This window comes from Miniopterus schreibersii, assembly GCF_964146895.1.
Source record: "Miniopterus schreibersii genome assembly, chromosome: 16".
NCBI lineage: Eukaryota > Metazoa > Chordata > Mammalia > Chiroptera > Miniopteridae > Miniopterus > Miniopterus schreibersii.
The window spans coordinates 23,872,467-23,900,002 of record NC_138116.1 but is presented as its reverse complement, the minus strand read 5'-3'; the positions used below and the strand labels follow the sequence as shown (position 1 = coordinate 23,900,002).

General features: G+C 52.4%; 1 protein-coding gene across 6 annotated transcripts; it reads left to right on the top strand.

Annotated features, from left to right (window-relative positions):
- The first annotated feature begins 1,217 nt into the window (after window positions 1–1,217).
- Window positions 1,218–26,059, top strand: MPP2 (MAGUK p55 scaffold protein 2). Of its 6 annotated transcripts, XM_081161864.1 has the most exons (14): window positions 1,436–1,509; window positions 4,308–4,371; window positions 8,363–8,396; window positions 9,271–9,389; window positions 17,685–17,837; window positions 17,950–18,099; window positions 18,477–18,704; window positions 19,539–19,670; window positions 19,761–19,866; window positions 19,943–20,011; window positions 20,234–20,395; window positions 21,085–21,287; window positions 21,653–21,781; window positions 22,797–26,058. In XM_081161864.1, the coding sequence occupies exons 4-14, from the start codon at window positions 9,273–9,275 to the stop codon at window positions 22,971–22,973; spliced, it is 1,626 nt and encodes a 541-aa protein (XP_081017990.1). In that variant the 5' UTR covers window positions 1,436–1,509; window positions 4,308–4,371; window positions 8,363–8,396; window positions 9,271–9,272; the 3' UTR covers window positions 22,974–26,058. The 6 variants fall into 6 exon arrangements, with proteins under 6 accessions (XP_081017988.1, XP_081017990.1, XP_081017991.1 ...); XM_081161862.1 differs by lacking the exon at window positions 8,363–8,396 and having other exon boundaries at window positions 1,218–1,509; XM_081161863.1 differs by lacking the exons at window positions 1,436–1,509; window positions 4,308–4,371 and adding an exon at window positions 7,655–7,726.
- Window positions 26,060–27,536: the final 1,477 nt, after the last annotated feature.

Here is a 27,536-nt window from a genome sequence, read left to right as displayed (position 1 = left end):
TAGTGGGCCACAATCTGGGATCCCACTTTGACTTGGGGATCCTGAATGGAATTGAAGCTGTGGGTTGCTGTACGGTAATAGTTACTTGATTGAGAAGTAATTAATGTTTTGGAGGGATTTAGGATCCTTCCACTTCCAACCAAATGCAAATAACAGAGGAATTCCTTGCCCCAAGATTGTCAGGTGAGAGTGAAGGGTAGCCTTCATAATGGGAAGGGGACTTCTTCCTGAGTTGAATTAATGGATCTTCTGGCTTGAAGGCAGAGGAGAGAGTTGGAAGCAGTGTGCTCCAGGAAGCCTCTTTCGTTGGAGACGTAAACCTGCAATCCGGTCTCTGCCATCTGGGGTCACTAACTCTCTACTCCTCCCTCAATAAAGGCAGAGAGGGCTTTCAGGAGAGTGTGGCCTGGTTCTACGGCTTTTATCTCTACCTATAAACAGACCTATGTCCTCTGGAGCTCAGGGGCATGTAGAGTTTCCAGGGACCAGTCAGTCTCCTGTTTCCAGGATGGATTCCCAAGTCAAACCCATTTCTGAGATTTCCAAGCAAGTTTTCAGGTTAAGTTCCTTAGGAGCGCAGCAAGTACAAGGGGGATAACGCCTGCATATTGCAGCGGGCAACTGGAGGGGGTGGGGAGACACCCAGGCCAGGGTAGTACCGCAGCTGGCCCCAAAGGCTCCACACTGAGCGGAGCTCGGTCACCGGAGCTTCTAGTGTACTTAGGCCCTACAGTGTCTTTCAGTGGCAGGTCTGGGGTGCAGCCAGAGGCTGGGCGAGGGCGAGCAACTGGGTTTAACCCTTCATTTACTTCTTGAGATGGGACTCTGACTAAGCGTAGCGAGTTACTTATTTCTGTATTCCGTAGACAGGAGTATGGACCAGCTCTCTGGCCCATGCTTAAAACAGAGTCTCGAATCTCTTAGCAAAGACGCCCCCCCCCCCCCCCGGGCTTTTTGTAAATCCTTCCAGAGAGCCGGGGATCCAGGTATCTATCGTTCCAGTTGTTAAAAGAACCGCCCCTGAGCCTGGGACCCTGTGGGGGTAGGTCCCTCGCTCTTTGGAAGCCTTCCTAAGCTCCCCCGGTTCCCTCTCCCAGTTGGGAAGCAAGGTGACGAGGAAAAGTGAGGCGCGCGTGGAACTGGAACTAAGCTGAGGGAAAGGGGCGGAGTAATTTTTCACCATCGCCCTTTTAAGGGACCGCTGGGAGCCGAGGGACACTAGTGGGTGCAGGTCCCAGTTAGCGCTTCCCCGGGTGCAGCACGGGGTCGTGGGCTGTGCGATGTCTCTCAACCCCCCCCCCCCCCCCGCCCATCCACTAGCTGCTTGGCGACACTACTTTCCCGGGTTTTCCCGCGGCGGCCACAGCCCCCTCCTCTCCGCTCGCGGTCTCCGCCCCTCGCGCAGAGGACGCCTCGCCGCTTTAAGAGCCGGGTAGCGACTGACAGCAATAAACGCGTAGCTCTGGGCTGCGCTGGAGCCGCGGGAACTAGGGGCTCCCCAGCGAGCAGGTAGGCGACCCCCGATCCCCGGGCCAGCACCCACCTCAGGGTCCCTACGTCCTCTACGTGCAGGCTCGACACTTGGGGTCCTATTCTCTGGGTCCAATCTCCCCGGGCCCCTTCCCGCAGGCCCGCCTCCTCCCTCTCCACCTCCGTCCCCCCTTCCTTCTCTGGTGCTTCTAGAGCGAGACCAAACCCCATTGCCCATTGTCACTGGCCCCCGCAACTGCGGTAAAGGCTCCAAAGTGACCTCGGGCACAGAGCTGGTGAGCTGTGCAGGGACTGGGGGGCTGTGCGGATTTGGGGGACTTGGGAGCCCGGCATTACGTAAGAACTGCGCTGTTTGCGCTTCCAGGGGTTGGGGGCGCGAGACAGAGGTGGCGTGGGTCCCTGTGGCTCCCTGGGCCCCTTGGGAGGTCAGCACCTCAGTCTTCCCTGGGAGCGGGCCCTGGGAAGGGGCGCGTTCCTTTTTCCCCTCCCAGGCTGTGGGGGGTTGGGTCAGGGTCTGGAGCCTGGGTTAGAGCCTGGAGACTTGGAGGGGATGGGTGTCAGGAACGAGAGCCAGGGTCAGAAAGTTAGGTCAACTAAGGGGGCGCAGAGTGAGAATCGGGGAGGGGGGCCAGCCATTCAGTGACCTCATCCCTCGGTCTCCCGCGGGCGGGCGTGCGAGCAAAGAGCCTCCTTTGATGGCTCGCAACACGCCCCCCTGCCCCCAGGTCCTAGCGCCCAGCGTGTTCGGGCTGGGCTCGTGGGGCAGGGGCGCAGACTGCCGCTTCTGCGCAGTCCGCCCGGCCCCTGGAACCCCATCCCTCAGGCTGTCTACCCCTCCCTACGACCTGTGGGTCTTCAAAGCGCCTTTGTCAGACCTTTCTCTTCCACGTCTCTTTGTACGGGTATTGAGGAAGGGGCAGGTGGGAGGTTGAAGAAAACCTCTCCCTTTCACCGCCGGCCCGCATCACCGGCAGGCCGTGCGTCATGTGCATGGCCTGGAGGTGGGGGTGACAGGGCACCTGGGTCCAGGCTTTTGGAAGCCGCTGTGCGAGTTCCCAGATGCCTGGGCCCGGGACCTTGGCCCGGAGCCAGCCTGACTCGCCTGGCACTGCCGCTCTCCTTGGGCAGAGCCGGACCCCGCCCTCTCAGAGGCTCGGGTGGGGGTGGGGCAAGCTAGCTGCTGCCGTGGGAACCGACTCCTCAGGGAGAAACCCAGGCAGGCTGGGCTAGACTTCTGGGGACAGGATCCCCCCTGCCTCTTCCCACCCCCCACCCTCTAGGGAAGGCAGACGTCTGGAATCCCCTCTGTTAGTAGCTCTGTCAGGGAAGAGCAGCACCAGCCAGGAGAAGGTTCCAGGTTCCAGGTGGTTTGGGATGGGGAAGGAAGAGATCCCTCCTCGATGCTCTCTAGGAATAGGGACTGCAGGGGTTGGCACTGGGGGCACTGGCTGGCAGAGTGGATCCTGAGCATTTCTCCCAGCCTGGGTGCTAGCCTGACAGGAGGTGACCTTCCTCTCCCTGAAAACTGCTTTCTTCTACATCTTCAGGGGCAGATCCAGGAGAAAGGGCAGTCATCCTGCTATCTTTGTAATTTTTGTTATATGAGCTCAGGTGACCAGCTCAGGCTTGGAGGGGAATGGGAGAGGATATTATTAAAATCAGGTAGTGGTCCCTCTGGGAAGAATCCTTTCTTTGGGAGGGAGGTGAAGTTGTGGCTCCCCTATCCCCTGGGCCCAGCACACATTACATCCTAAAGTGGGCACTGCCAGCTACTCCCCCCACTCCCCCACCCCTGCTGTGAGCCACTGCCTCTTGTTGTCATGGCAACTGGGAATTAGGGTTTTCTCCAGCAGCACTTGGCCAGGAAGGCAAAGGGAGGAAGGATGGTGGATTGCCCCCCCACCCCTTTCCTGAAGAATGGGGGAGTCAACCCCAGCATGGGGAGGCCCTGGAATGGAAACTAGGGCTATAAACTCCATACCTGGTTCTGTCCAAAGCCCCCTGCTCTCCTCCTCCCAACTCTGGGCTAAGAAGGGGAAAAGGGGGGAAGAGGAACCCAGAGAGGCCTTGGAGAGGTATGACATCATTTCGGTCAGACAGACTGACACATGTTTGTGGAGAGTATATCTATCTACATTGTGCTAGGCCTAGGATCCGGGGGCAAAATAAAACAGATGTGGTTCTTTGCTTCATGGAGCTTACTGTCTGGGAACACCATCTTTCCTGCTTTTGACTCAAAATTTTGTATTCTTACCCACCCCCTCTCAAAACACACACACAAAAAAACAAAAGGACATCCCTGGCTGGTGTGGCTCAGTTGGTTGGAGTGTGGTCTTGTACACCAAAAGGTTGTGGGTTTGATTCCTGGTCAGGGCACACACCTAGGTTGTCCAGGCATATACGAGAGGCAGCTGATTGATGCTTTTCACATCAATGTTTCTCTCTCTCTTTTCCTCTCTCTAAAATCAATAAACATGTCTTTAGGTGAGGATTTTTTTTTTAAAAAAGGAGATGACTGGCAGAAACACTTAATTTTTTAAGAGTCATAAAACCTGGATTTTCATTGTAGCTCTCTTTATTAGCTTTGTGACCTTGGGCAAATTAATTAATCTCTCTGATCCTCTGTCTCCTCCTCCTTGAAGAAATGGGCATGAAATCTCTGCTCTTCCTGCCTCCAGTGGGTTGTGGAACCATCCAGTCTCTGGGCAGTGTCTTCTTTCCTGCTTTGTTGGCTGGTCCCCAGGGGAGGCCCTTCTTTATTCCTTTCCTGTTGCTTTGCCCTTGCGCCTCTCATCTTCCTCTTTCCCCTCCTCCAGGAGAGATATTTCAGAGCCCTTGCTGACCTCACCATGCCGGTTGCCGCCACCAACTCTGAGACAGGTAAGAAGGGGAGAAGATGTCAGTTTATATCAGTGGTTCAGAGGGTGTCAGGCAGGGTGGGGAGCAGCAGTCAGGCACTCCAACGGGTCCCTGTAAGAGTAGCACTACTCCACCCAACCACTCAGCCATTCATGCAGGTGGCCTCTATGGTCCTGCCACACCTGCACCAGGGTGGGGCTGGAGGCACAGCATAACTCACCTCTGTGGAGGGCAGGGGTATGCTTGCTCCAGAGATAATGCACACTCACTGTTGCTGGAGGACAATGACATGAGGCCTGGCTGATGAGAAAGTGGGCCCTAGGAGCTGGGCCTTGGAGGATGGCTGGGGTGGAGAGAACAGCAGCGCAGCCTGGGGATCAGAAGTCCATGATGCGGTGCCCACCAAATGGGTGGAGTAGACTAGCATGTGCTAGAGATGGGTGTGTGTGGGCAGGGGCATAGGAAGCTGTGCATAGAGAATGCCAGATCTGGAAGCCTCAACTTGGCTCTGTAGGAGGTTTTAGGGCAAGGGAATGGGCCACCCAGACAAGCTAGGAAGCCTCAGGAGCAAGTTGCTTAACCTCTCAGAGTCTGTGTCTCCTCTTCAGTAAAGAGGCTGACGGGAGACTTAAAGGCTGTGCTGGAGAATGAGAGTTACTGTTAGGGACAGTCACAGTTATTATGCTATGCTCTGAGTTATTACCTCATTAACCTGTGACCTTGAGTCAATCACTTCCCTTTTGGGACCTATGTTTCTGCATCTGTAAGATGAGGTGATGGGACAAGATCATTGTTCTTAACTTTTGTTGGTCCTGGATCCCTTTGAGAACCTGATGACAGCCATGGGCCCTCATCATAGACAAATGTTTCTCTGCACAAAATCTGTATTCCACTCTGGGGTTCATGGACCCATTAAGTGCATTTACGGACCCGTCAGGTGAAGTTCCCTGTTCTAGAGGCTAAAGACCCTAACAACTGTAAAGGGCTCTGATTTTGCTCTGATTTGTCTGCCCTTCCCATGGCCTAGCTGCCTCCCTCCCATGCAGTCCTTGCTGGAGGCCTTGCTGCTGCCTCTGCAACATATTCCAGGCCTCCTAATTTGGTTAAAATGACTGTTCCTTCCTTCTGAGAAACTGAAGCAGGAAAGTGAAGGCTGCTGTGAGTGGGCCAGAACCTAAACTGTGACACCATTGTCCCCCCAGGAAAGGCCTCTTCTTCATGCAGTGGAGGGACTGTACCAATGTTCCCTAGCTTCTGCAGCCTTGGAGGGCTCAGTGCCTCCAACTCCTGTCCAGCCTGCTGGGCCCCCCTGCTCTTGCCTGCCTGGGCCCCACTGTAAGCTGCTTAGGGGTTAATTAAGCCCATCCCTGAGCCTGTGATTAAAGGCCTCTCAATCTGAGGCTGCCCAGTAAACCCATTAATAGTGCCTGGCAGGGGTGTAGAGGGAGGGAAAGGCCCAGTAATTTAGCTTCCTTGCTCCTGGCCAGTGGATGGGGGCATAATTGGAGTGAGGGGGGCAGGGCAGGGAGTGGAGCCCAGGGGTGTGGCTATGGGGCCTACGTCCTCTGAGGACTCCTGGGGCCCCTGCTTCCCTGGGCTGCTTCAGCTTCCCACATCTAAAGGAAGAACCCAAGCAAGCTGCTTAACCTCTTGAAGCCTGCGTTTTCTCTTCTGTAAAGAGGTGATATGCAACTCAAAGGCTATGCATCTCGTGGCCTTTTCTGCAGGCAGTGTTCTGTGCCCACCCTGGGTTGGCTCCTGGCCTCCATAACCTAATGCTGGGTTCTGCCCTTCCTCATTTGGTGGCCATTACATTCCCTACAGGGCTGAGAGAAAACTTTGTCCCTGCCTCTAAGGCCAGATTCACCTTCCCACTTGCCTCTTCCTTCCCCGGGAAGATCCTAGCCTTGGACTCTGCAGAGAGGGAAGCTGGCAAGGTCCTTCCCCCGACCCTTCCCCAGGGGTTGACATGGTCATTGTCATTGTCGAGGAGGGGATGGTATGGGTGTATTCCTCTTGCAGAGAGACCCCAATTCTACTTCTAGTAAGGTGGAGGGGCCCTTTTCCTGAGGGTTGGGGGGTGGGTTGAGATATGTGGGTGATGGCATGGGCTGAGAGTTGAGAGAACTTGCCCCTGGAGTCTTCAGGCCTGCGGCCTTGCCCTTTCTTCTCCCTTCACCTGACTCTCCTTTGAATCCAAGGAGATGTAGGCTGATTTCAGATGGAGCTGTCCCTTTAAATCTCTCTTGAATCCCGGGGTTAGTGTCCTGGTGTGTAATCCCTCCTGTTGTCATGGCAACCAGGGGTGCAATGCAACCTGGTGCCACTCCTCAGGGAATGGCTGGCTGGTGGTGGCCTCACGGGTACAGAGTTTGAGAGTAATGGAAGCACTGGGCTGGGGTAACTGCCAAGTCTCTCCCTGCACCCACCCTTGTCCCTGCTGTAAGCATGCTCCCTCACCTTTTCCCGTCCACAGTTCCAAGATGCCTGGCTTGTCCCACCGCCTCTTACCCAAGGGGAGGAGCTAATGGGAGATGGGGGACCCGGAGAAGCTACAGCCGAGATGTGGGGTCAGAAGGGCTTGAGATTCCCTTCCCAGCCACAGTGGTGCCACTCCCCATCCCCCTCCTTGTTCTCCCGGTCACCCCCTCACCCCAATGGCTGGCAGCTGGGAGAAGGCATTGGGGTTTGAGGTATCTGCCCCGAGCCACAGTGCGCAGTGTTGTTGCCACTGCTCCACGCGGAGGACTGAGTCATTCTCCGGCGCTTCCTTTGACCCTGAAGGGGTCGTTGTAGAGGAAACTGAGCCTGGAGGGGGAACGAAGAGTAGAGGTCGGAGGCTCGGCGAGGAGGCTGCGTGGGAGTGAGTTAGAGCGCGGACCTTCGGGAGAGGGGGCGCTCCGGAAAAGGTGGGGCCAAGTCCCCGCCCCCCTTGGGTTCCCGGCGGCCGTGCAGTGAGGGATGGTCTCTGAGCGCCAACCCACCTCTGAAGGGGCAGCGCGCGTAGCCACTCCCGCCGCTCTCAGCAGCCTCCTGCCGGCTCCCTCGGGCTGGTACTAAACCCCGGGGCACCGAGCCAGCGGCCGGACCCGGACTCTCCCTTTCCCACCGCCCCCGCCTTTGGCCAATCAGCAAGGCGGCCGGGGCGGCTGAGCCTAGCTATTGGTCTGGTCCTGCAGAGGGCGCTCCCCGAGTCCCGCCTCCTCCCGCGCCGCCAGCTTCTGGCTGGAAAGGCGGCCCGAAGCCGGAGCGCAGGCTGCTCCCTGAGTGCCGGGCGCGGGGTGGGGGGCAGCCATGGCGAGCAGCCCAGGCAGCGGGGCCTCCTTGGAGGGTTTATCCCTGGGCCCCTCTGAGGAAGCAGACTTCCGGAGGGAAGGTAGGGAAAGGAGGGCCCGGAGGCCGAGGGGGAAGCTGGCCCTACAGGTTTGGAGGCACCTGGAAAGGGTGCCCTAGGTGTGCGCTTCCGGGAGCCTAAGGGTCTGGCGGCACGGCCCCTGCGGAGAGCTGGCCTAGGCAGAGGGCGCCAGCTCCCCTGGCTCAGTCCTTCCTCATGGCTGGCTGGCTGGGGAGGGTGGCCCCCAGGGTACCCTGCAGAGTGGGAAGGGCCCATGCCCTGGCATCTTTCTGAGCCCACTAAGGGCCTTGCAGGTCTCTGACCAGTGCTAAGCCCAGGCCTGGGCAGGAAGGGTCTGAGGGACAGGCTAGGATGTTGTTTCTGGAAAAGATGGGGTGAAGGAGGGGGAAGAGGGTGGGAGTCCAGGAGCCCCTGAACCATGTCTGCCAGCTCCAGTTCCAGTGCCCCTTCCTCCCCATCCCCATTCCTTCCTGGAGGAGGGGGCACTGACAAGAGCAGTGAGAGGTGCCAGGGACTATATCCATTTCTTCCCCTCCTCCATGGCTTGGGAGCTGTTGTGCAGATGTAGGTGTGGGTGGCAGGGTGGCAGATTAATGATACCCCCTGCCCATCTCTGCCCCCAGCTGGGCACACTCTGCTTCTCTTTTCCTCCCCCAGAACCTGCCACAGCCGGGAGCTCCCTTCACTGCTGGTGGGTGACCACAACACCTACCTCAGATCTCAGCAACTGCTGCTGGGGCCTCACATGTTCTCATGTTCTTGGTTATGTCCTTTCCCAGGCTGAGGGTTTGCTGATCTTTGGGATGATTTGGTCTGATTCTGCTCTTGGGTGCCCACAACCATCCCAGGCCCCAGGGTGCCTGTTTTCCCAGCTTTTGCCAGTGTTCTGGGCCTCAGCTTTGGCATCCTATGATCTATATTAATTTTTCAATGATTATAGATCATTATTAAAGCTGAAGGGCTTGTAGACATCATCTAATGCAACCCACCCATTATATAGGAGGGAAAGATTGAGACCAGTGAGGGACAATGACTTGTGCAAAACCACACCAAATTAGTGACACAGCTCATCCTGGATGCTGTGTAGGCCCTGGCTTCCTGCATGGCTGCCTGCTTAACTCTAGGCCTGCTCTCAGGAATATGATCCAAGCACTGTCTCTCTCATTCCTGAGCCCTCCAGGTACAGGTAGCTGAGTCCTGGGGCTTCTGCTCATCCAGAGGTTGAGTGAGGAGCCTGTGGTTCTCTGGTTCAGGGCAGAACCTGGAACCTGATGCCTGCTTCCCTTTCTTTCCTCCCCCCACATCAGAGTCTACTTCCTAATGCCTAGAGCCTCCCACTTGCCCAGGCTGGCATTACCTAGGGCCTACAGCACAGGCCAAGGACACTCCCTGCTCCCCACTCCCCTGCTCCAGGCATTCCTATGCCAGACATGGAGGGAAGTGCTGCTGGGAAGGGGCAGTCTTCTGTGGGATATGGGGTGGGAGGGCGGGGTTGTTGTGATATGCTTTGGTCTCTTGTACCCAGCTGGCACCCATGTGTCTCACTGCCTACCCCTTTCCACCAGCCATGCAGCAAGTCCTGGACAACTTGGGATCCCTTCCCAATTCCACGGGGGCTGCAGAACTGGACTTGATCTTCCTTCGAGGCATTATGGAAAGTCCCATAGTAAGATCCCTGGCCAAGGTATAGTGCTCCTGGGAGACCTGTACAAAGGCCCTGTGTCTGGGGAGGCACAGTGGGGGATGGGATATTAACCACATGGGGCTATGGGAATGGGGCATGTGGCACAAGAGACTCCTGGAGGGCGGTGTGCATGAGCATCCATGCCCAGATGGTGAATCTGAGTGACTGTAGGTAGGGGGGCTGCCCAGGTCTGACTGGTGAGTGTGGGGACATGCCCATGTGGAAGCCTGTTTGGTGACTGCCAGCTCATGGAGGATATGATGGGAGGGGGGTGAGCATGACTGCACTGCAATCTCTGGAGTTCACCCTGTCTGTCTCTCTGTTGTTGGGCATTTTGTGCAGACATTTTTACAAGGTCACCTGCCATGCATCAGGTGGGTGAAAAGACTCACTAAACGAGATAGTTATGAAACATTTGGGTAAACAGCAGTGATAGGGGCAGATGCAGTAGGCATTTTGGAGGGTAAAGGACAGATGCCTAACCCAGCCTGGGTTGGGCAGGGGAGGCTTCCTGGAGGAAGGGCCACTTGAGCTGAGTCTTGAAGAATGAAGAGGAGGGGGAAGGCATTCTGGGCCATGGGAAGAGCTTGAGCTGAAGCAAAGGTGAGAAAGAGCCAGAAGTATGCAGGGGACTGGTGTGAGGCTGGAGCTTCAGGTGTTAGATAGGGAGTGTGAGCTTCGGAGATGCTGGCCGGTGGTGGAGGGCACTGGGGGCTGTGTCTGGATGCTTGGCATTGTCCTGTGATGTCCTGTGAGTAACATGGAGCCTTTCATGGGTTTTAAGTAGGGGTGTGATGATGGAACATGGACATTTTAAGAACATCCCCTCTGGCAGCCACATGGAGTTGGAGAGACCAGAGTTGGGGATGGACCTAGACCTCTGGTAACAGGAAGGGAGGGTGAAAGAAATATTTAGGAAGTAAATTGGCAGTACTTGGTGTTGGGTATGGAAGGTGAGAATGGGGGTAGCAAGGCACCCTAGATTCTGCAGAGGGCAAGTGTGGGGCTGGTGCTTCCTTCTGCTGAAAGAAGAAACACGAATGAGGGGAGGGGCAGGTAAAGAAGGAGCCTGAGAGGAGAGAAGGCAAGAATGGTGCCAATAGCTGTGTTGGAGGCAAGGCTGGGCTGCACGGAATCATGTCTAATTGCTCAGATTTCCCAGCAGAGGTAGGGCAGTCATCTGGCTGGGAACTAGGGATCAGGGGTTGAGCAGGAAGATAGGATGGACTTGGAAGTAAAGGTTGAACTAATCACTGAAGAGGAGGAGAGAGGGAACCCATCAAAGCCAGGGAGCAGGGCTGACTTGAGGATGATGTCATGTCCCTGAACTGTATATCTTGCCTATATATGTGTTTAAATTAAACAATATGTGTTTTTAAACTCTGTATAATAGAATGAGGGTGTAAGCTGCCTAGGTGTTTGAGATTTCTAGTTTATATTAGTAATATAGTTATTGACATAAATAGAGATATAGATAGATCCATTTTAACCACTGTGTGGTATTCCACTATATGAATGGAGCCCAGTGTGTTTATTTATTGGTTCCCACAGTGAAGGGCAGGTACTTTGTTGCCTATTTGCCTCTATTAAGGTCAGTGCTGCAAGAGGATGTGAACGTCCTCACGTCCATCTGCTTCTGCACGTGTGAGAGTTTCTCTAGGGTGGACCCTTGGCAGTGGAATTGCTGAATATGTGCATTATGAACCTCAACATCTGTACCTTCCAAAGCTGATTTCAGAGTTGGATTTATTGGACCACCTCATCTCTGGGTCACTTTAGCTATTGCTTTGACAGTGAGACTGCCAGTGAAATAAGGAGAGTTACTCAGGATGACAGAATCTCAGGGTTAGAAGGTCCACTAGCCAGCCCCCTCCAAAGCATGACCCCCCTCAGCAGCATTCTTCTCTGGAGGCTTTGTCTAATCTATTTGACAGCTCTCCAATGATGGCATTGCTGGCTGGCTGCCCCTGTCATCCACTCAGTCATTCAGTCACTCAGTCATCCATCATCTACTCAACAAATATCTATTGTGTGCTCACCAAGTACCAGGCACAGTGCTAGGGCTATGGCAATGAACTGTCAGTTTGTTCTCCCGATGGAGCCCAAGTCTGCCATCTCCTCACTGAGCCCTGCAATGTCCCAGTCCTGGGACCTCACAGTACAGCCTGATAGGTTACCAGTGTGCTGTATCAGACTAAGTAAACTCCCTTCTCCTGCCTGAGCTCAGTAAAATCCCTCTCATCTAAGCAGGTGTGACCCTTTGCAATGTAACTTTGTCATTTCTCCCATCAAATGGTTGTCTCCACTCTTCAATCTGGATTTGACCATGTGACTTGCTTTGGATAACGGGACCTACTTCTTACTCCTTGGTACCAATTTTAATGATTATGTATATAGCAGTACATTTCTAACCTAATAGACAAAGTACTTTTATCACAGATCCAGCTATAAAACTTGGTTCTCCTGGCAAAGTGGCCCAGAAACCCACAGGAATGGGGTCAAGGCAGAACTGCACCTGGTAGCTATTAACCTTTTAACCTCACCCTTATGAAGTTGAGCTTGGCTCTTCTCTCTGGGGATGTGGCAGACAGTGTGGGAGGGGCCAGGCTGGTTAGATCTGGGACCAGGAAGGGTCAGGGCCTGAGGGACAAACCCAGAGTAAAACGCTTTGGAGGGAAGTCAATCTGGCAGACAGATGATAAATCCAGGGGTTTGGCTGCAGACAGCAGGTGGCTGGCAGGTGGTTGGCATCTGGGAGGGCTGACATGGATCCAGCAGCAGGTGTTTCAACAACAGGCAAGGCTAAGGTAAGGAACCCAAGGCAGGTGACTTTCAGAAGTTCAGGAAAACTCCCAGCTGGGAGGCCTATGAACTGGTCCACATGAGGTGAAGGAAAAAGAACACAGAATTTGGAGTCAGAAGATCCCCTGGCCAGCTAGGACTTTAGTATATCTGTCAACTTTTCTGAGCTTCAGTTATTTCTTCTGAGAAGTGGGGATAATGATGCCAATCTGTCAGAGTCATGGTGAGGATAGGTGGGGAGGTCATGGATGTGGAGGTGCCTTTTAAATCATAAAGAGTTGTTATAATGTAGTCCTAGCCATTGGACTGGAGTTCACAGGGAGGACCCTACTCCTGTGGTGAGGCCAGGGTGAGAGAGGTGGCAAAGCAAGACAGGGCCCTAGAAGAATGAGGTCCCATGGGGGTCACTGAGCAGCAGACATGACCGGCAGAGGCTACAGTGGTGGGGAGCCCAGTGTATCAGTTAGCCATTGCTGTGTAACAAACTACCCCAACACATAGAGGCCTAAAACAATCATGATTTATTTCTCATGATTTTGTGGATTGGTTGGGTAGTCTTCCTGGTCTGAGCTTGCTGAGTTAGGGCTGGGTGCTCTAGAATGGCCTCACTCACGTCTGCTGTCTCAGGTGGGAAGGCCATGGCATCGAGGATGGCGAGGTCTCTCATCCTCTAGGAGGATGGCCCTGGTTTCTTCACATGGCAGTCTTGGGAGCAAAGAAGGACAAGCTCCAGTTCCCAAGCACTTTCTAAGCCTCTGTTTGCATCACATTTGCTAGTGCCCCATTGGCCAAAGCAAATCACATGGTCAAATACATACTGAAGAGTGGGTGACGTTACCTTCTGACACACCAGTTTCTGGGACTTCTTTCAGTTTTTGAACTATTTCATTATGAGCCTAGGCATCTTCTGCCAAGAGTTGTTGGAGTGGGAGGGAGGAGGGAAAAGCTTTCAAAGAATTGGCAGTATAGCATTTCTGCATTTGCAATTGACTTATGGTTCTGGATTAGGAGCTGGCAGATCTGGGTTCAAGTACAGGCTCTACCATTAACTAGCTGTGAACCTAGCTCCAGCTTCTGGTCTATAATGAGCTTGAGCCCCTGCTGTGCTAAAGAGGATTTTCAGAGAAGAATTAAACAGATGGTTACCATTGAAATTCAAAGTGACTCTGCTGGTTGTGGGGCCTCGTTCCTCTAATACTGCAGTGTGTGCTGTACCAAGAACATGCTTTCTAAAAATAGGTGCCCAGATAGTGACATCACAGCTGTGGGAGAGCTCAGAGAGTCGGGGAACTTTGACTGGGGTCTCTGGTGTACAACACTGAATTGCATGCTGTTAAGGAATTTATTGTACCTATCCAAGTCTCAGATACTTTATTGGGAAAATGATCTTAATATTACTAATCTCACAGGGTTGTTGTGACTTTTAAATGGGATAATATTTTGCAAATGTGATGCTTTACCATCGGACATGCGTATACCCCCATGACCCAGCAATTCTGTTCCTGGGAGAAACCCTCGCATGTGCACCAGGAGACACAGACTAGAATGTTCGTAGCAGCACTGTGCACAATGGCAAAAACCTGAAATGGCCCAGATGACGCTCCAAGAACGAGGAGATGAATGAAACGTGGTGTAGTCACACAATGGAATATAATGCAGCAGTTAAAATCAATGAACTAATGTGATGTGGAAAAAAAGAATGAATCATAGCAAAATAGTGTTAAGTGAAAAATTATGTTAAGTGAAATATGTTGTCTCAATATGAAAAAGGAGAGTAAATCTTTTTTATTTATTTAATTTTAAATTTTATTTTTGTTTAAAATATTACAGATGTCCCTTTTTCTCCCCAATGCCCCGTTCCGCCCCATCCCTTCCCCCTACCCAGTCCCTCTCCCCACCATTGTCCGTGTCCTTGGGTTGTGCACATATGCATATAAATTCTTTGGTTACTCTCTCCCCCTCCACCCAACCGCCCTCCTCCATCCCTCTGACTTTCGTCAGTCTCATCTATGCTTCCATGTCATTGAATCTATTCTGTTCATCAGTTTATTAAATTCTTTAGATTCCACATATAAGCGAGATCATGTGATGTTTGTCTTTTGCCGCCTGGCTTATTTCACTTAGCGTAATACTCTCCAGGTCCATCCATACTGTCCCAAAGGGTACGAGATTCTTCTTCTTTACAGCTGCATAGTATTCCATGGTGTGAATGTCCCACGGCTTTTTTACCCACTCATCTGATGGGCACTTGGGCTGTTTCCAGATCTTAGCTATTGTAAACTGTGCTGCTATGAACATCGGGGTACATATATTCTTTCTGATGAATGTTTCAGGATTCTTAGGATACATTCCTAGGAGTGGCATCACTGGGTCAAATGGCAGCTCCATTTCTAATTTTTTGAGGAACCTCCATACTGTTTTCCATAGTGGTTGCACCAGTCTGTATTCCCAGGAGAGTAAATCTTAGCAAAATTATAGTGGGTAAAAATAGTAAGTGAAATACTTTAATATTAATTGAAAAAATATGTTAAGTGAAAAAATTAATATTAAGTGAAATTTTATTAATTTAAATAATATTAGGTGAAAAAAAATCTGGCACCCAGAGATTACATATAACATAATTCCCCCCCCCTTTTAAAGGTAAAACTAATGAAAATCAATATTCATTTTAGGAATATGTAGACTACATATAGATACAATAAAACTATGTAAAATGGGAAGCCATGAGTGGTGGGTTCTTAGGTCCTTGCTATATTATTACAAAAATATCTAATTTAATACCAACTAACTAAAAGGAAGTCATGAGCAAACCAATGATGAGAACATATCATGAACCAAGGACATGATTAATCCATTTCTGAGTTTCCAAAGTCCCAGAAAACTGTGTTGCAAACTGTGATATAGGTTGAGTGTTCTCAGCACTGGTCAGTCAGCTGTTTCAATAAGCCTGCTATAGTGTTTCTGTTGTATTTGAATGATTAAGTGTTTAAAGTTTCCTCTGGGCCAGGAAGGTTGAGTTTGGAGAGCTATGCTTTTATATCTGGGGGCAAGATGTCCAGGGGTAGCCTCAGGAGGAGGAATGGATCAGCCTGGGGGAGGAGGGTCGTTAAATCAAAGATTGGAGGTAAGTGGCTTGGGAAACACCCTGGCTTCCCGAGTGGCCAGGTGGGGGCTCCGAGGGAAACTTGCCCTCCTTGTCAATGGAGCAGAAGATGCTGAAGCTAAAATGGGTGGACTTTTATGCTCACATCATGTCACCTGGGCCAGAGCTAGCTCCTTTATCCTGAAAGAGCCCTGCCAGGGTCACCACAGTGATACGGTTGCATGCCCAAGTGCCTCTGTTCATTCTTGAAACACAGTTCCTGGGGCTCCAGACTCCCAGCATTGACCTAGACACAGTGGTAACACAGAGCCGAGAAGCTGCATGCGCTGTGCTGAGCTGAATGACTGAGGATCACACAGGGTTTGGTGAACCTTCCAGGCATGTCTCTGCCCTCTAGTTTCTGAGGGTCATCAAGGCACACCAGCCTCGGAGTGCTGCTCCTTTTCCCTTTCAATTACTTGTTTCCCCAGCAGGAGCCCTTTGCCGAGCCAGACTGTGGGAGTCAGTCTGAAATGCTGCCCACCTGGTAGAGGTCGGTTTAGGTGACAGTGGGGCCGACATGCCTCCCCATGTGGGATGCTATTCCCCTGGCCTGTTTGGAGCAGAGAAGACAGAGAGGAGCTAGCCTTTATTGAGCACCTCCTATGTGCCAGGCCCTGAGAACATCTCACCAAATCCCAAGTATCCTTATGAGGTGTTATTAAAATCTTCCCATCTCTTGGGCTTGAAAAACTTTCCATTATGGAAATCTAAAAAAATGTCTCCTGAACCCCCATCATCCATTGTCCTCTTTCAACATTTAACAACTCATAAACAGTCCATATCTCTTCCTACTTCCCTCTCTCCTGAATTATTTTGAAGCAAATTTCAGATATATTTTTATCTGTATTTTAGTATGTATAGCTAAAAGAGAAAGATTCCTTTAAAGGTAATTGCATTACCATTATCACATGTAGAAAATCAAACAATAATTTTCTTATGGATTTTTTTGTTCATAAGCATTTAAAAATTTTATTTTTCAATTACAGTTTACATTAAATATTATTCTGCATTAGTTTTAGGTGTACAGCAGAGTGGTTAGATAATCATGTACTTTACAAAGTGATCCCCCCTATATTTCAAGTGCCTACCTATAGTATAATTGACTATATTCCCTATGCTGTACTTTACATCTCTGTGACTGTTTTGTAACTGCCAATTTGTACTTCTTAATCTCTTCACCTTTTTCAGTCAACCCTGCAACACTGCCCCCACTTATGGATTGTTAATAAATGGTATTGGAACACCTGGATAGTCGTTTGGAAAGATAGCGAAGTAGAGCCATACCTCACATGGTACATTGAAATAAACTCTGAGCAGATCAGAGATCTAAGTGTGAAAAAATAAACCATAATGTCCTAGAAGAAAACATGAATGGGGGGGAGTCTTTTTAAAAAAACTATACCTCAAAATTCAGATGCATAAAATATTAATAATTATATTAAATATATATTTTTGTATTGACAAAAAAACATAAGCAGAGTCAACAAATAAATGACAACTGGGGGGAAATACTTGCAAGAGATATCAAATGTAAAGGGCTTGTCTTTCTAACACAGAGAACATTTAAAAAAATGGGAAAAGAGAACAAACCAAGACCTGATAGAAAAGTTGGCAAAAAACATGAACAGACAATACACAGAAAAAGATATACAGATGGCCCTTAAACATATGAAGAGATGCTCAACTTCTCTTAATGCAAACGAAGCCCCACTGAGAGATTATTTATCATCCATATGACTGGCAGACATTCCAAGTTTGATCACACACTGTGGTCGCAAGCTTTTGGGAAAGTCTCTCATCCATTGCCAGTGGGAGGGCAAAGTGGCCCAAGCCCCATAAAGGGGAGTTTGTTAGAACCACGTATGTATTTACTGCTTGACCCAGCAAGACTTCTAGGTATTTACATGGAAGACCTTCTCCACAGATTCAGAAGAGATATGCCAGCGTTATCCACTGCAGCTTTATTTACAATAGTGAAACATTAGAACAACCTAAATGCCCCTGGAGACTGGTTGAGTAATTTATGGTACTCCAAAACACACAATAAGTCAAATGCAGTAATTAAAATAATAATAATTAAAAAATAATAATAAAGGAAGATCTGCATGTTGTAGCATAGAGTGGTTTCCAGGGCATATTAAGTTAAAAACCATATCACAAACCAAACCAATTAAACAAACAAAAAACCCAAAGTATCGAAGAGTGTATATAGTGTTCTACCTTGTATGTAAGGGTCTAGAATCAGGATTTAGGGGTGGGGAGATGCCTGGGGAGTGGTGGGGGAGGCATTGTTTGGTACCAGGGCTCTTGGGGAAGCTCAGGTCTTACCTGTTCCACCCCACCCCTAGGCCCATGAGAGGCTGGAGGAGACGAAGCTGGAGGCTGTTCGGGACAACAACCTGGAGCTGGTGCAGGAGATCCTGCGGGACCTGGCGGAGCTGGCAGAACAGAGCAGCACAGCCGCTGAACTGGCCCGCATCCTCCAGGAGCCCCACTTTCAGGTTGCTGGAGTGGCAATTAGGGCAGGCCAGCCTGGCAGGGGGTTGGAGGTGGGATGGAAAGCGACTGCAGGGCACTGCTCCATGGTCCCTTCTCTTCCCACCACCTCCCCAGTCCCTCCTAGAGACGCACGACTCTGTGGCCTCAAAGACCTATGAGACACCACCCCCCAGCCCCGGCCTGGACCCCACCTTCAGCAACCAGCCGGTGCCTCCTGACGCTGTGCGCATGGTGGGCATCCGCAAGACCGCTGGAGAACATCTGGTGAGGGTGCTGGGCAGGGCCAGAGGTGTGGTCCTGATGGGGGGATTGAGAATAACCAGCGGGGGTCCAATGCGGTCTGGAGAGGGCTAAAAACAAAGGTGGGGTCAGCTTTGCCCAGGGATCAGCCCATGTAGACCCAGGAGATCGCAGACTGTGCAGATGAACTGCATTCGCACATGTGCCAGAACCCTGTTCATTCTGCCCACTTCCCCTCCTTTAGTGCTCCTGCAAGTGAGGAATTTGGGCCGCGGATGGAAGAGGAGAATCTGTGAGGGCGAGGTGGGAGGGCGGATGGAAACGCGGGTGCTGGAGACCCCATTCAAAGATTCTGACGCGGAGCAGCTGGGGCCTCATCTTACCCACTCTCCGCCCTCCAGGGCGTGACGTTCCGCGTGGAAGGTGGCGAGCTGGTGATCGCGCGCATTCTGCACGGGGGCATGGTGGCGCAGCAAGGCCTGTTGCACGTGGGTGACATCATCAAAGAGGTGAATGGGCAGCCGGTGGGCAGCGATCCCCGCGCGCTGCAGGAGCTCCTGCGCAGTGCCAGCGGCAGCGTCATCCTTAAGATCCTGCCCAGCTACCAGGAGCCCCACCTGCCCCGCCAGGTGAGTCCCTCCACCAAAGTCCCCATCCAGCACAAGGCCTAAGGGAAAGCTGAACCTCCCAGCGTTCCAGGTCCCAGGCCTCCGCGGCCTGGGAGCATCTCTTCAACCAGCACTGAAAAGCAAGATGGGGGGCGTGGCCTGTGGCTGGGGTGGGGAGGCGAGTGGCCCAGCCACCTATAGGCATCTGCGTGTGGTGCACACACTTGCTCTTTCGCCCTGCTCTTGGGGCGCTCATGCGCACGTGAAGGGATGTGCGTGCATTCAGGGCCTGCAGTTCCCGAGTGTACAAGTGAGCGCCTACATTGTGTGCAGCCGTCCGCGTGCCCGCCTGTCTGCATGAGTATGCAGAGTCCGATTGCCCAGTGTCCTGTACAGCCGCCTCCCGGTTGGTGGATTGTGGAGGTCTGGCTCCTTTGCCCACTTCTGTTGGCTCTCTAGCAGTCTGCCAGAGCCTCTTCCTCCACGGGGAGGGGGTGAGTGGATGGAAGGATCCTTCGTTAGGGGTTAGGGTCTTTGACAGTAATCCAGCCTCCTCTGTAGGTGGGGCCAGGGCCCCAGGCCAATAATCTCCCATCCTTCTGATTGAGTCCTTTTGTTCTAGATGCAAAGGAAGGCTGGTACCAGGGAGGCAGGCCAAGCAGGCCTGTGGGCATCACACCTTTAAAGGGGCAGTGCCAGGGCCTCTCTCATCTTTGTGAGGGAAGGGGCAGAGGGTAGACTGTATGACACTATCCCCCATGAGGTTGGGGGCTGTGGATGGGGGATGGGAGAGGGCACATCCCCTCTAACCTTCCTCTGCTTCTTCCCTTGACCCTTCCCTGATCCCTGGTCCAGGTATTTGTGAAATGCCACTTTGACTATGACCCAGCCCGAGACAGCCTCATCCCCTGCAAGGAAGCGGGCCTGTGCTTCAATGCTGGGGACTTACTCCAGATTGTAAACCAGGATGATGCCAACTGGTGGCAGGTGAGCCCTGGGTGCCCATGCAGTCTCTCTAGGCATGGTGTGCGGGGGAGGTGAGGGTTTGGGAGGCAGCTTTGCCTGTGTCCATTTTAGGCATGCCACGTAGAAGGAGGCAGTGCTGGGCTCATCCCCAGCCAGCTGCTGGAGGAGAAGCGGAAAGCCTTTGTCAAGCGGGACCTGGAGCTGACACCCACCTCAGGTATAGCGCCCCACTCCTAATCTGGGATCTGCCTGTGTCCCAGCCTAGCCTCACTCACTCATCTCTCTATGGCCAGGGACCCTATGCGGCAGCCTTTCAGGAAAGAAAAAGAAACGAATGATGTATCTGACCACCAAGAATGCAGGTGGGTGTTGGAGGCTCTTCCCCCTGCCCTCCTCTAACATGGCACATCCCTTCTCTGCCCCCACCAATGACTTGTGCATATGCTGTCCTGGTTCTGATGCTGACAGTCTTGTCCCTAGGCACTGCCCAGTTTCTTCCTGCTGCCCCTGGCCCCTGAGAACCCAGCCCCACCCCTTTCACCTGATGAATGGCCTGATGAGCAGTGCCCTTTCCCTGTCTCCAGAGTTTGACCGCCATGAGCTGCTCATTTATGAGGAGGTCGCCCGCATGCCTCCATTCCGCCGGAAAACCCTGGTGCTGATCGGGGCTCAGGGTGTGGGTCGGCGCAGCCTAAAGAATAAGCTCATCATGTGGGATCCAGACCGCTACGGCACCACAGTACCCTGTGAGTGGGAGCTAGGCCCTGCTGGGTGGGGATCAGGAAACGGGACGCCCTGGGAGACAAGTCTGGGTCCCCTAAATGGGCATAGGTAAGGGCTTATGTATGGATACCACATCAAGTAGCACTTTTGGGTATGAGGTGTGGGATGAGCGCCCTCTGTGGGTTGGTGGGGGATCTGCAGGCTTGGGAGGTTTTGGAAGCTGTCCCTTGAGCCTGTGACCAGGTGGGCTGAGATAGCCTTGCTTTTCCTTCTCTCATATTTCACTTGCTAAAAGCCCAGCTGGGTATCCATGTGAAACAGGGCTATGAGCTATGTGTGGCCTTGTGAAAGGCAGGGTTTCTTGGTGACAGAACCAGTTGGGGTGGTGAAAGCTCCTGCTTCCTGGAGGCAGGAACCTGAATGCTGATGCCGGGTCAGCTTGGCCTTGCTTTATGGCAGCACATTGTCCTCTCTGGGCCTCACCTCCCTACCTGTGAGCACTGATCTCTGAAGTTTCTCTCAATGTGAATGTCTAAAATCTCCATGTGTGTGCCAGTGGTGAGGGTGAGGGTGTGGTGTGTGGGAAGGCAGCAGAACAGGACGTGGAGGGCAGGCTGTACCCCTAGAGATGTGTGACACATGTGGAACATGTGCATATGTGTCTGAGGCAGCATGGCTTGCCTGTGCCAGTTTTGCTCCTCCTTCCCTATAGACACATCCCGGCGGCCCAAGGACTCAGAGCGGGAGGGCCAGGGTTACAGCTTTGTATCCCGAGGGGAGATGGAGGCCGACATCCGTGCTGGGCGTTACCTGGAACATGGCGAATATGAGGGCAACCTGTACGGCACACGGATTGACTCCATCCGGGGTGTGGTTGCTGCCGGCAAGGTGTGCGTGCTGGATGTCAACCCCCAGGTACTGCTGGCTCGCTCTTTCACAGCCTGCCTAATATCCCCTCTGGTTACGCTGATTCCCCCAGCACTCCCCCCAAATTTATAGGCACTCATCTCCCAAGCACCCCCAGGTAACCCCTCAACTACTGCTAGGGACTAAGCTCCCCAGACCCTCTTTCTCAGCCTCCCAGATCCCCCACTCCTCTAGTCTCCTCCAGTTACCACACCCCTAGTCACTTACCAGCTGTTCCTTAACATTTGTCTCCAGGACTGATGTCCCAGAACTCAAGGTAGCCTTTTCTCATTCATTCCCAGGTACCCATCCTCACCTCCATCACCCCAGATGTATGTGGTAATATATTCCCCAACCCCTCTCTCCTTCTGCAGGCAGTGAAGGTGCTGAGAACAGCTGAGTTTGTTCCTTATGTGGTGTTCATTGAGGCCCCCGACTATGAGACCCTTCGGGCCATGAACCGGGCTGCACTGGAGAGTGGGGTGTCCACCAAGCAGCTCACGGTGAGGGGCTCTGAAGTGCAGTGGGAGGGACAGAGTGCTGACCAAAGGCAGTCCAGAGGACCAGTGGGATATATGTGGGCAGAGGCAGGCTAGGTGGGCTCTGGGCTGTTTACAGCTTGGGGAAAGGCTGAAGGGAGGGAGGAAGACTGAGACTGGAGGGATGTCTAGAAGGATGACTTAGCATTAGGGAGGTGGCAGTGATGGGAGGAGGGGCTTCAAGTCAGGTGTTGCAGGACTCCAGGGCACCCTCCTCTTCCTAGGTACCCCTTGGAGCAGCCTTCCCTAAGAGGTATAGGGTTTGCAGCGCTCTGAGCTCAGGTGTCCCTCTGCAGGCCATACCTGGTACTGCAGCTCTCGGCCTAGATCACAGCATTGCTCTGGCTTTGGAGAGGCTGTTTGGGCTGGGCTCCCCTCTGCCGCATGCCTCCCTGGCTACAATCACCAAAGACTGGTGCTGCTGGGACACGCTGGGCCAGCCCTAGAGCTCATGTCTTGGCTTATTTAAGTCAAGTTCCTTCCCACCCCTTCCTGACCAGCTGGGACTGGGTTTGGGGTGGGTGTGGCATTGGGCACTTGTGGGTTGCCCTAGTACCAGATGTGACAAGTGCCTCTCAGGCTGCCTTGGTGAGGGGGCCCAGTCAGACTGGAGGGAGCACTGGCTTTGGAGTCAGGCAGACCCTGTGAGCTCTTTGTACTTCAGTTTTCTCGGTTGTAAATGGGGGATAATTAGTCCTGCCTTGCACAGCTGTAGTGAAGATTTTATGGGTTATAAAGAGCTTAGTGCCATGTTTGGCACTTACTAAGGGCTATTTCCTTTCTTCCTTTTACCTGTCTGTCTGTCCATGGTTGCAGAAGAGCCACCTTGGACATGGAGGGAGGGACTCCTAGACAAGGAGTCTGTACCCACCATGGTTGGGCTTTGGGGAGGGGGCTAGATGGGGCAGGCTGTAGATCCCCCTGATGATGGGGGTGAGTGGGAGATACTGACGGATGGGAGGTCGCCTTGTGTTGGCAGGAGGCAGACCTGAGACGGACAGTGGAGGAGAGCAGCCGCATCCAGAGGGGCTATGGGCACTACTTTGACCTCAGTTTGGTCAACAGCAACCTGGAGAGGACCTTCCGTGAGCTCCAGGCCGCCATGGAGAAGCTGCGGACGGAGCCCCAGTGGGTGCCTGTCAGCTGGGTGTACTGAACCTGTTCAACTGGACCTTGTTCCCTCTGGGTTGTGACCCAGAAACCTGAGCCCATCCCTTTCCCAACCATGACCGTCAACCATGATCCTTAGCTGCAATCCCTGGGGCACTGGTTCCCTGGGTAGCAGCTCCTAGCAGGCCCTAAGTCTGGCTTCGGCTCAGAGGCGTGCACTGCCAGGGAGGCGGGTGTTCATGGGGCACCTCTGTGCCCAGGTGCTGCCCCCTCCTGATGCCCTTTGGCCACCAGTTATTCCTCCCTGAGGGCCAAACTGTGCCCAGGAGTGTGTCAGAGTCACCTCCAAAAGGCTCAGTCCAGAGAAAAGAGGAGCTGCTTTAGGACCATGTGGTCAGTAGGTACACTGCCCCTGCCACCTCTCTCCAGTCATCTTTTCTCCTCTGGATTGGCCACCCCACCCCATTCCTCCCACCTCTTACCCCTATGTCCTAGGAGCAGGCCTTAGGCTTTTTCTATGTGGCCAGGGGAGTGCAAGGCCCCGGCAGCCAGGTAGGTCTGAGCAGTGATGCCAGCCTGGTGCCATCCTGAAGACTGCAGGAGCTAAAGCATGAGCCAGTTGTCACAGCTGGGAGCAGTGCAGCTCTCTGCCCCCTTGGAATGAGGCAGAGTCCCACGAGTGGACCCTGCCCTGCATTTCCCTCATCCACAGCTTTTCACTGCCGAAGTCTCTCCACAGACTTCTACAATGTGTCCCTGACAGGTCTGCTCTGCTCTCTGCAGGCAAGGCCAGCAGGGGTCAGCAGGCTCAGCCCAGGTCAGGGTGGGGTTGGAGGCTGAGCCTGCAACCAGGAGCCTGCTACTACTGACCGAAGAGCTCCAAGCTCTCCATGGCCCATGGTGAGGACACATCTGGGCTCCCTGTTCATGACCATTGTCCATTGTGGTCTTTGCTTTGGCCAGGGCCACATGGTCTACTAGTATCAGGGCTGACTGGGGTGCTGAGGAATGGTGTGGAGGGGAACTGTGAGCACTGGGCCATGGAGTATTGTGCTTTGGCAGGCTCCTCATTGCTCAACTCCAGGTGGTACCATCCATAATGTTTCTGTGCAATTTTCGTCCCACATGTGACACACCTGGTCAGAGTTTCTGCCACTGGCTTGTGTGTGTCAGGCTTGGTTTTTGGAGAGGAGAAGCTTTGGAGGTCACTCTTTGGATCCCCTTTTCAGGGTTTCCCATTAGCTCCCATGTCTTATGAAACCCTTATCCCAGATTCTAGAGCCTTGGCCCTCCCAGATGTCTTCCTCCAGCTCTCCTACTGTCCTCTGACCCTAAATACCACTCTCCAGTACTTGGGGAGGGCAATGTGTAAAATAGGAGAATCCCCCCCTTTTTTTAGAGAGAGAGAGAGAGAGAGAGAAATCTATGTGAGAGAGAAACATTGATTGGTCACCTCCACACGTGCTCCAACTGGTGATTAAACCCGCAACCTGGGTATGTGCCCTGAGTGGGAATCGAACCCACAACCTTTTGGTGTATGGGACAATGCTCCAACCAACTGAGTCATACCAGCCAGGGTGAGAATCCTTTTTAAGGAAAGAATGCTGTCCTCAACTTCCCGAGGCATCTCATCCCTCATCCTTCTCTGTGATCCTTCCTGGGGTGAGCCTGTCCTTGCAGGGGCCCCCCAGCCCCTGTGCTTCCCAGTCCTTCTGAATGTCTAATCAGTGTTCGCTGCAGTGTCAGCCAAGCTGGCCCCTGAACCACTGTGTGCCCATTTCCTAGGGAAGGGGAGGGAGAAGAAACAGAATATTTATTACAAAGTTAGAAATATATTTATTATATTAGGTATCTCATTGCATTTGCATAGGACATGCAAATGAGATGTCAAGGTCAAGCCTGCTCCCATCTCATTTGCATAGCTTTGCATCCACTATGCAGTCATCTTTATACTCGTCTTTTCCCTTTAGTCAGCCTTGTTTTTATCCTAATTCAGCTCCAACATAACCCTCACCCAAAGCCCAAGGGGACTGGGAGTGGGAGGAAAATGGGGTGTTCTGCTGGCCTGAGGCCAGTGTCCTTTGCCAGTTCCCACCTCACCTGGGGGACTTTGGAGTGGAGGCCGCAAAGGACCTGCTGTTGTAGCCACCCACTCCCCCTTGGTTAATCTCTAAAGCCCTCTAACCAGGAGATGGGGGGTTAGGGGAGCTGGGCACCTTGCTGGGGTGTAGGCAGGTGACCCTTTAAGGTGAATCTCCAGTGTTGATGCTGGCACCTTCACCTCTAGTGATTCCCAGGGGGCAGGGCTGGGCCCCTCTCCTGTCTCCATCTCCCCACTCCATGGAACAGGTGTGTGCACCCACCGAGTTCGCTCTGACTGTCCTCCCTCCCACTGTGGACGCTTGTATTTGAGGGACCTCAGGATATGAGGTTCCTGTTCCCCACTGTCCACACTAAGTCCAAGCCCAGTTGCCCTTCCCCTCTCTCCTCCCTCAGTCACCCAATTCCTGAGCTTTCTCTCTTGACTGGTTTTCTTTCTTTTCCTTTGATTAAATGTGAAAGCAAAGGCTTCTGGGCTATTTGTCTTTGTTTGGGATCTGGTGGATGTCTTCTGGAGAGGGTGAGAGCAGGGGACACAGCACAGATGATTCTGGAATGGATTCTGAGTGACGCGTCTTGTGTTACGTGATGTCTTCTGAAATTTCCAGTTCTGCCATTCCACACTCCCCATTCCCATAAGATGCTCCTTCTAAATGATTGTATCCAGTGGTCTGGGAGCATTCTCGGGGGCCAGGGGCCTCAGACTCCATGGCTAATCCACCCAGCTTCACCTGGAACTTGCTGTGTCGTCTTTAGCAGGTCCCTCTACTTCTCTGGGCCTCAGCAAAATTTTTTGGGGGTAAAAATTGGTAAACCCATGTGGTCCAGTCAAGATGGGCAGATCTGCTGCTTTTGTACCAGGCTTAGGGGCCCCACACTCAGATCACTGTGACACCCCTCCCAGCGGCCAGTTGTGGGTGCCTGTCATATTCTCAAAGTGTTGTAGGTGAAGAACATGTTCCTCTTACTTGAGAGGTGCCCCAAAGCACACCACATCCTTTGCACTCTTAGGGGCTTTCCACCATCTGTGCTGTTTTCCCTTCCCCTATGAGACTCATGGATGAGTTTAGAAATTCTCTCCTCAGTGGATTAGGATCATAAAACCCAATTGTCAAGGGGTAGGGTAGGGAAGGGAGAGCTCAATACATTCATCGTTTCCCTTTAATACTCTCTTTTGGTATTAAAATATTTCTTTTAAAGAAACAAATTATTATTTTGTTAATGTCCCAATTTTGCAAAACTAAACATTAGCAACTCTTTGATGTTTCCCTAATTTTTTTCTGAAGTTTTACCTCTCAGCTAGTCAACTGGAAACCCTTGCTCTCAGGATGGGTGAGCAGTGGCTCAGTGCCTTCTTTTGTTCAAGGGGATTGAATAGAGTCTTATGTATCTACAAAAGATTGCAAAACTGAATATGTTGGTGTACAAAATGTAAAACCTAGGTGCAGCAAGCTGGGGGATTGCAAAGCAGCAACTGGCAAGAGAGTGGTCCTGCTCCCCTGCTGGGAGGGTGGAGCTGAGCAGGCACATGGCGGTGGTGGGAGTCAGAGGAGTGTGTGAGCATCTGTGATACTTGAGTGTCTGACAAATCCACGGAAACTTCGAACCCCATGGATGCCAATCCAGGGTTGCCTTGGAGAGAGCTTAGCCACAGAAGACATCAATCTGTTTAATGGGCACATGGTCTGAGAATGGGCCAGGGGTGGGACTGGGATGACCTGGCTGCCATAGGTGACAGGTTAAGAGCATAGGAGGGTTCTTTCCCTCCTGGCCAACCCCAGTTCTCATTAGCCTCCAGCTAGGAGTTTCTCAAGGGGGGAGTCTGCTGTGGGTGAGCTTTCTGGAGTGTCTCACACCACCTGAGACTTGCAGCTCCCTAGCTCCCCCAAATATCTGGACACACACTGTGCCTGGGTCCTGGGCAGAGTCCCCAGAGCTCAGACCTGTGGGCTCCCTCTTCACCTGGAGAAGGTAAGTAGTGCTCACCCTCTCCAGAGGCCCCAGGCACTGGCTGGTAACTGCTGGTGAGTTTCCGTTGCTTGTCAGACCAGCTCCACCTCACCTAGCCCCCTGGCCCTCTAGGGTCTTCCTGCAGGGGCATCCCTGGGTGGTCTCGTTACTGGTTCAAACTGAGTCCAAATGCTCAGCTGCCCATCAAAAGATAACTCCCAATGATTTTCTGAGAAGGATCTTTATTGCAAGCTAGCAAGCAAGGAACACACCTGGGATCGCTTCAGGAGTGTGTCCCCCCGAACAAAGCATCTGCTCTATCTTTACTGGGGGAAATCAAGCATAAACATCAAAGTGGGGCTTGTCATTGCAGGTATAGGTGGGGACATTGCAGCGCACATGCAGTTAGAAAACTGCGATACATAGGCCACCTATTAAAAAATGGTGGAAAAATCTCTGCCTCTGGGTGGAGATTTGAGTGTTATAATGAGGGTGTAATGAAGAACGTTCATGAGGAGGTCACTAGAGGGTCCTCCCAGCTGCTTCAGCTGGTTCACCC

Bases quoted from the DNA above. Each gene is read 5' to 3' on its own strand.
- MPP2 (XM_081161860.1), top strand. From the start codon at position 7,645: ATGGCGAGCAGCCCAGGCAGCGGGGCCTCCTTGGAGGGTTTATCCCTG. The intron at 20,012-20,233 runs GTGGGTGTTGGA...CCCTGTCTCCAG, and splicing joins TCTGACCACCAAGAATGCAG to AGTTTGACCGCCATGAGCTG. The intron at 21,782-22,796 runs GTGAGGGGCTCT...TTGTGTTGGCAG, and splicing joins TGTCCACCAAGCAGCTCACG to GAGGCAGACCTGAGACGGAC.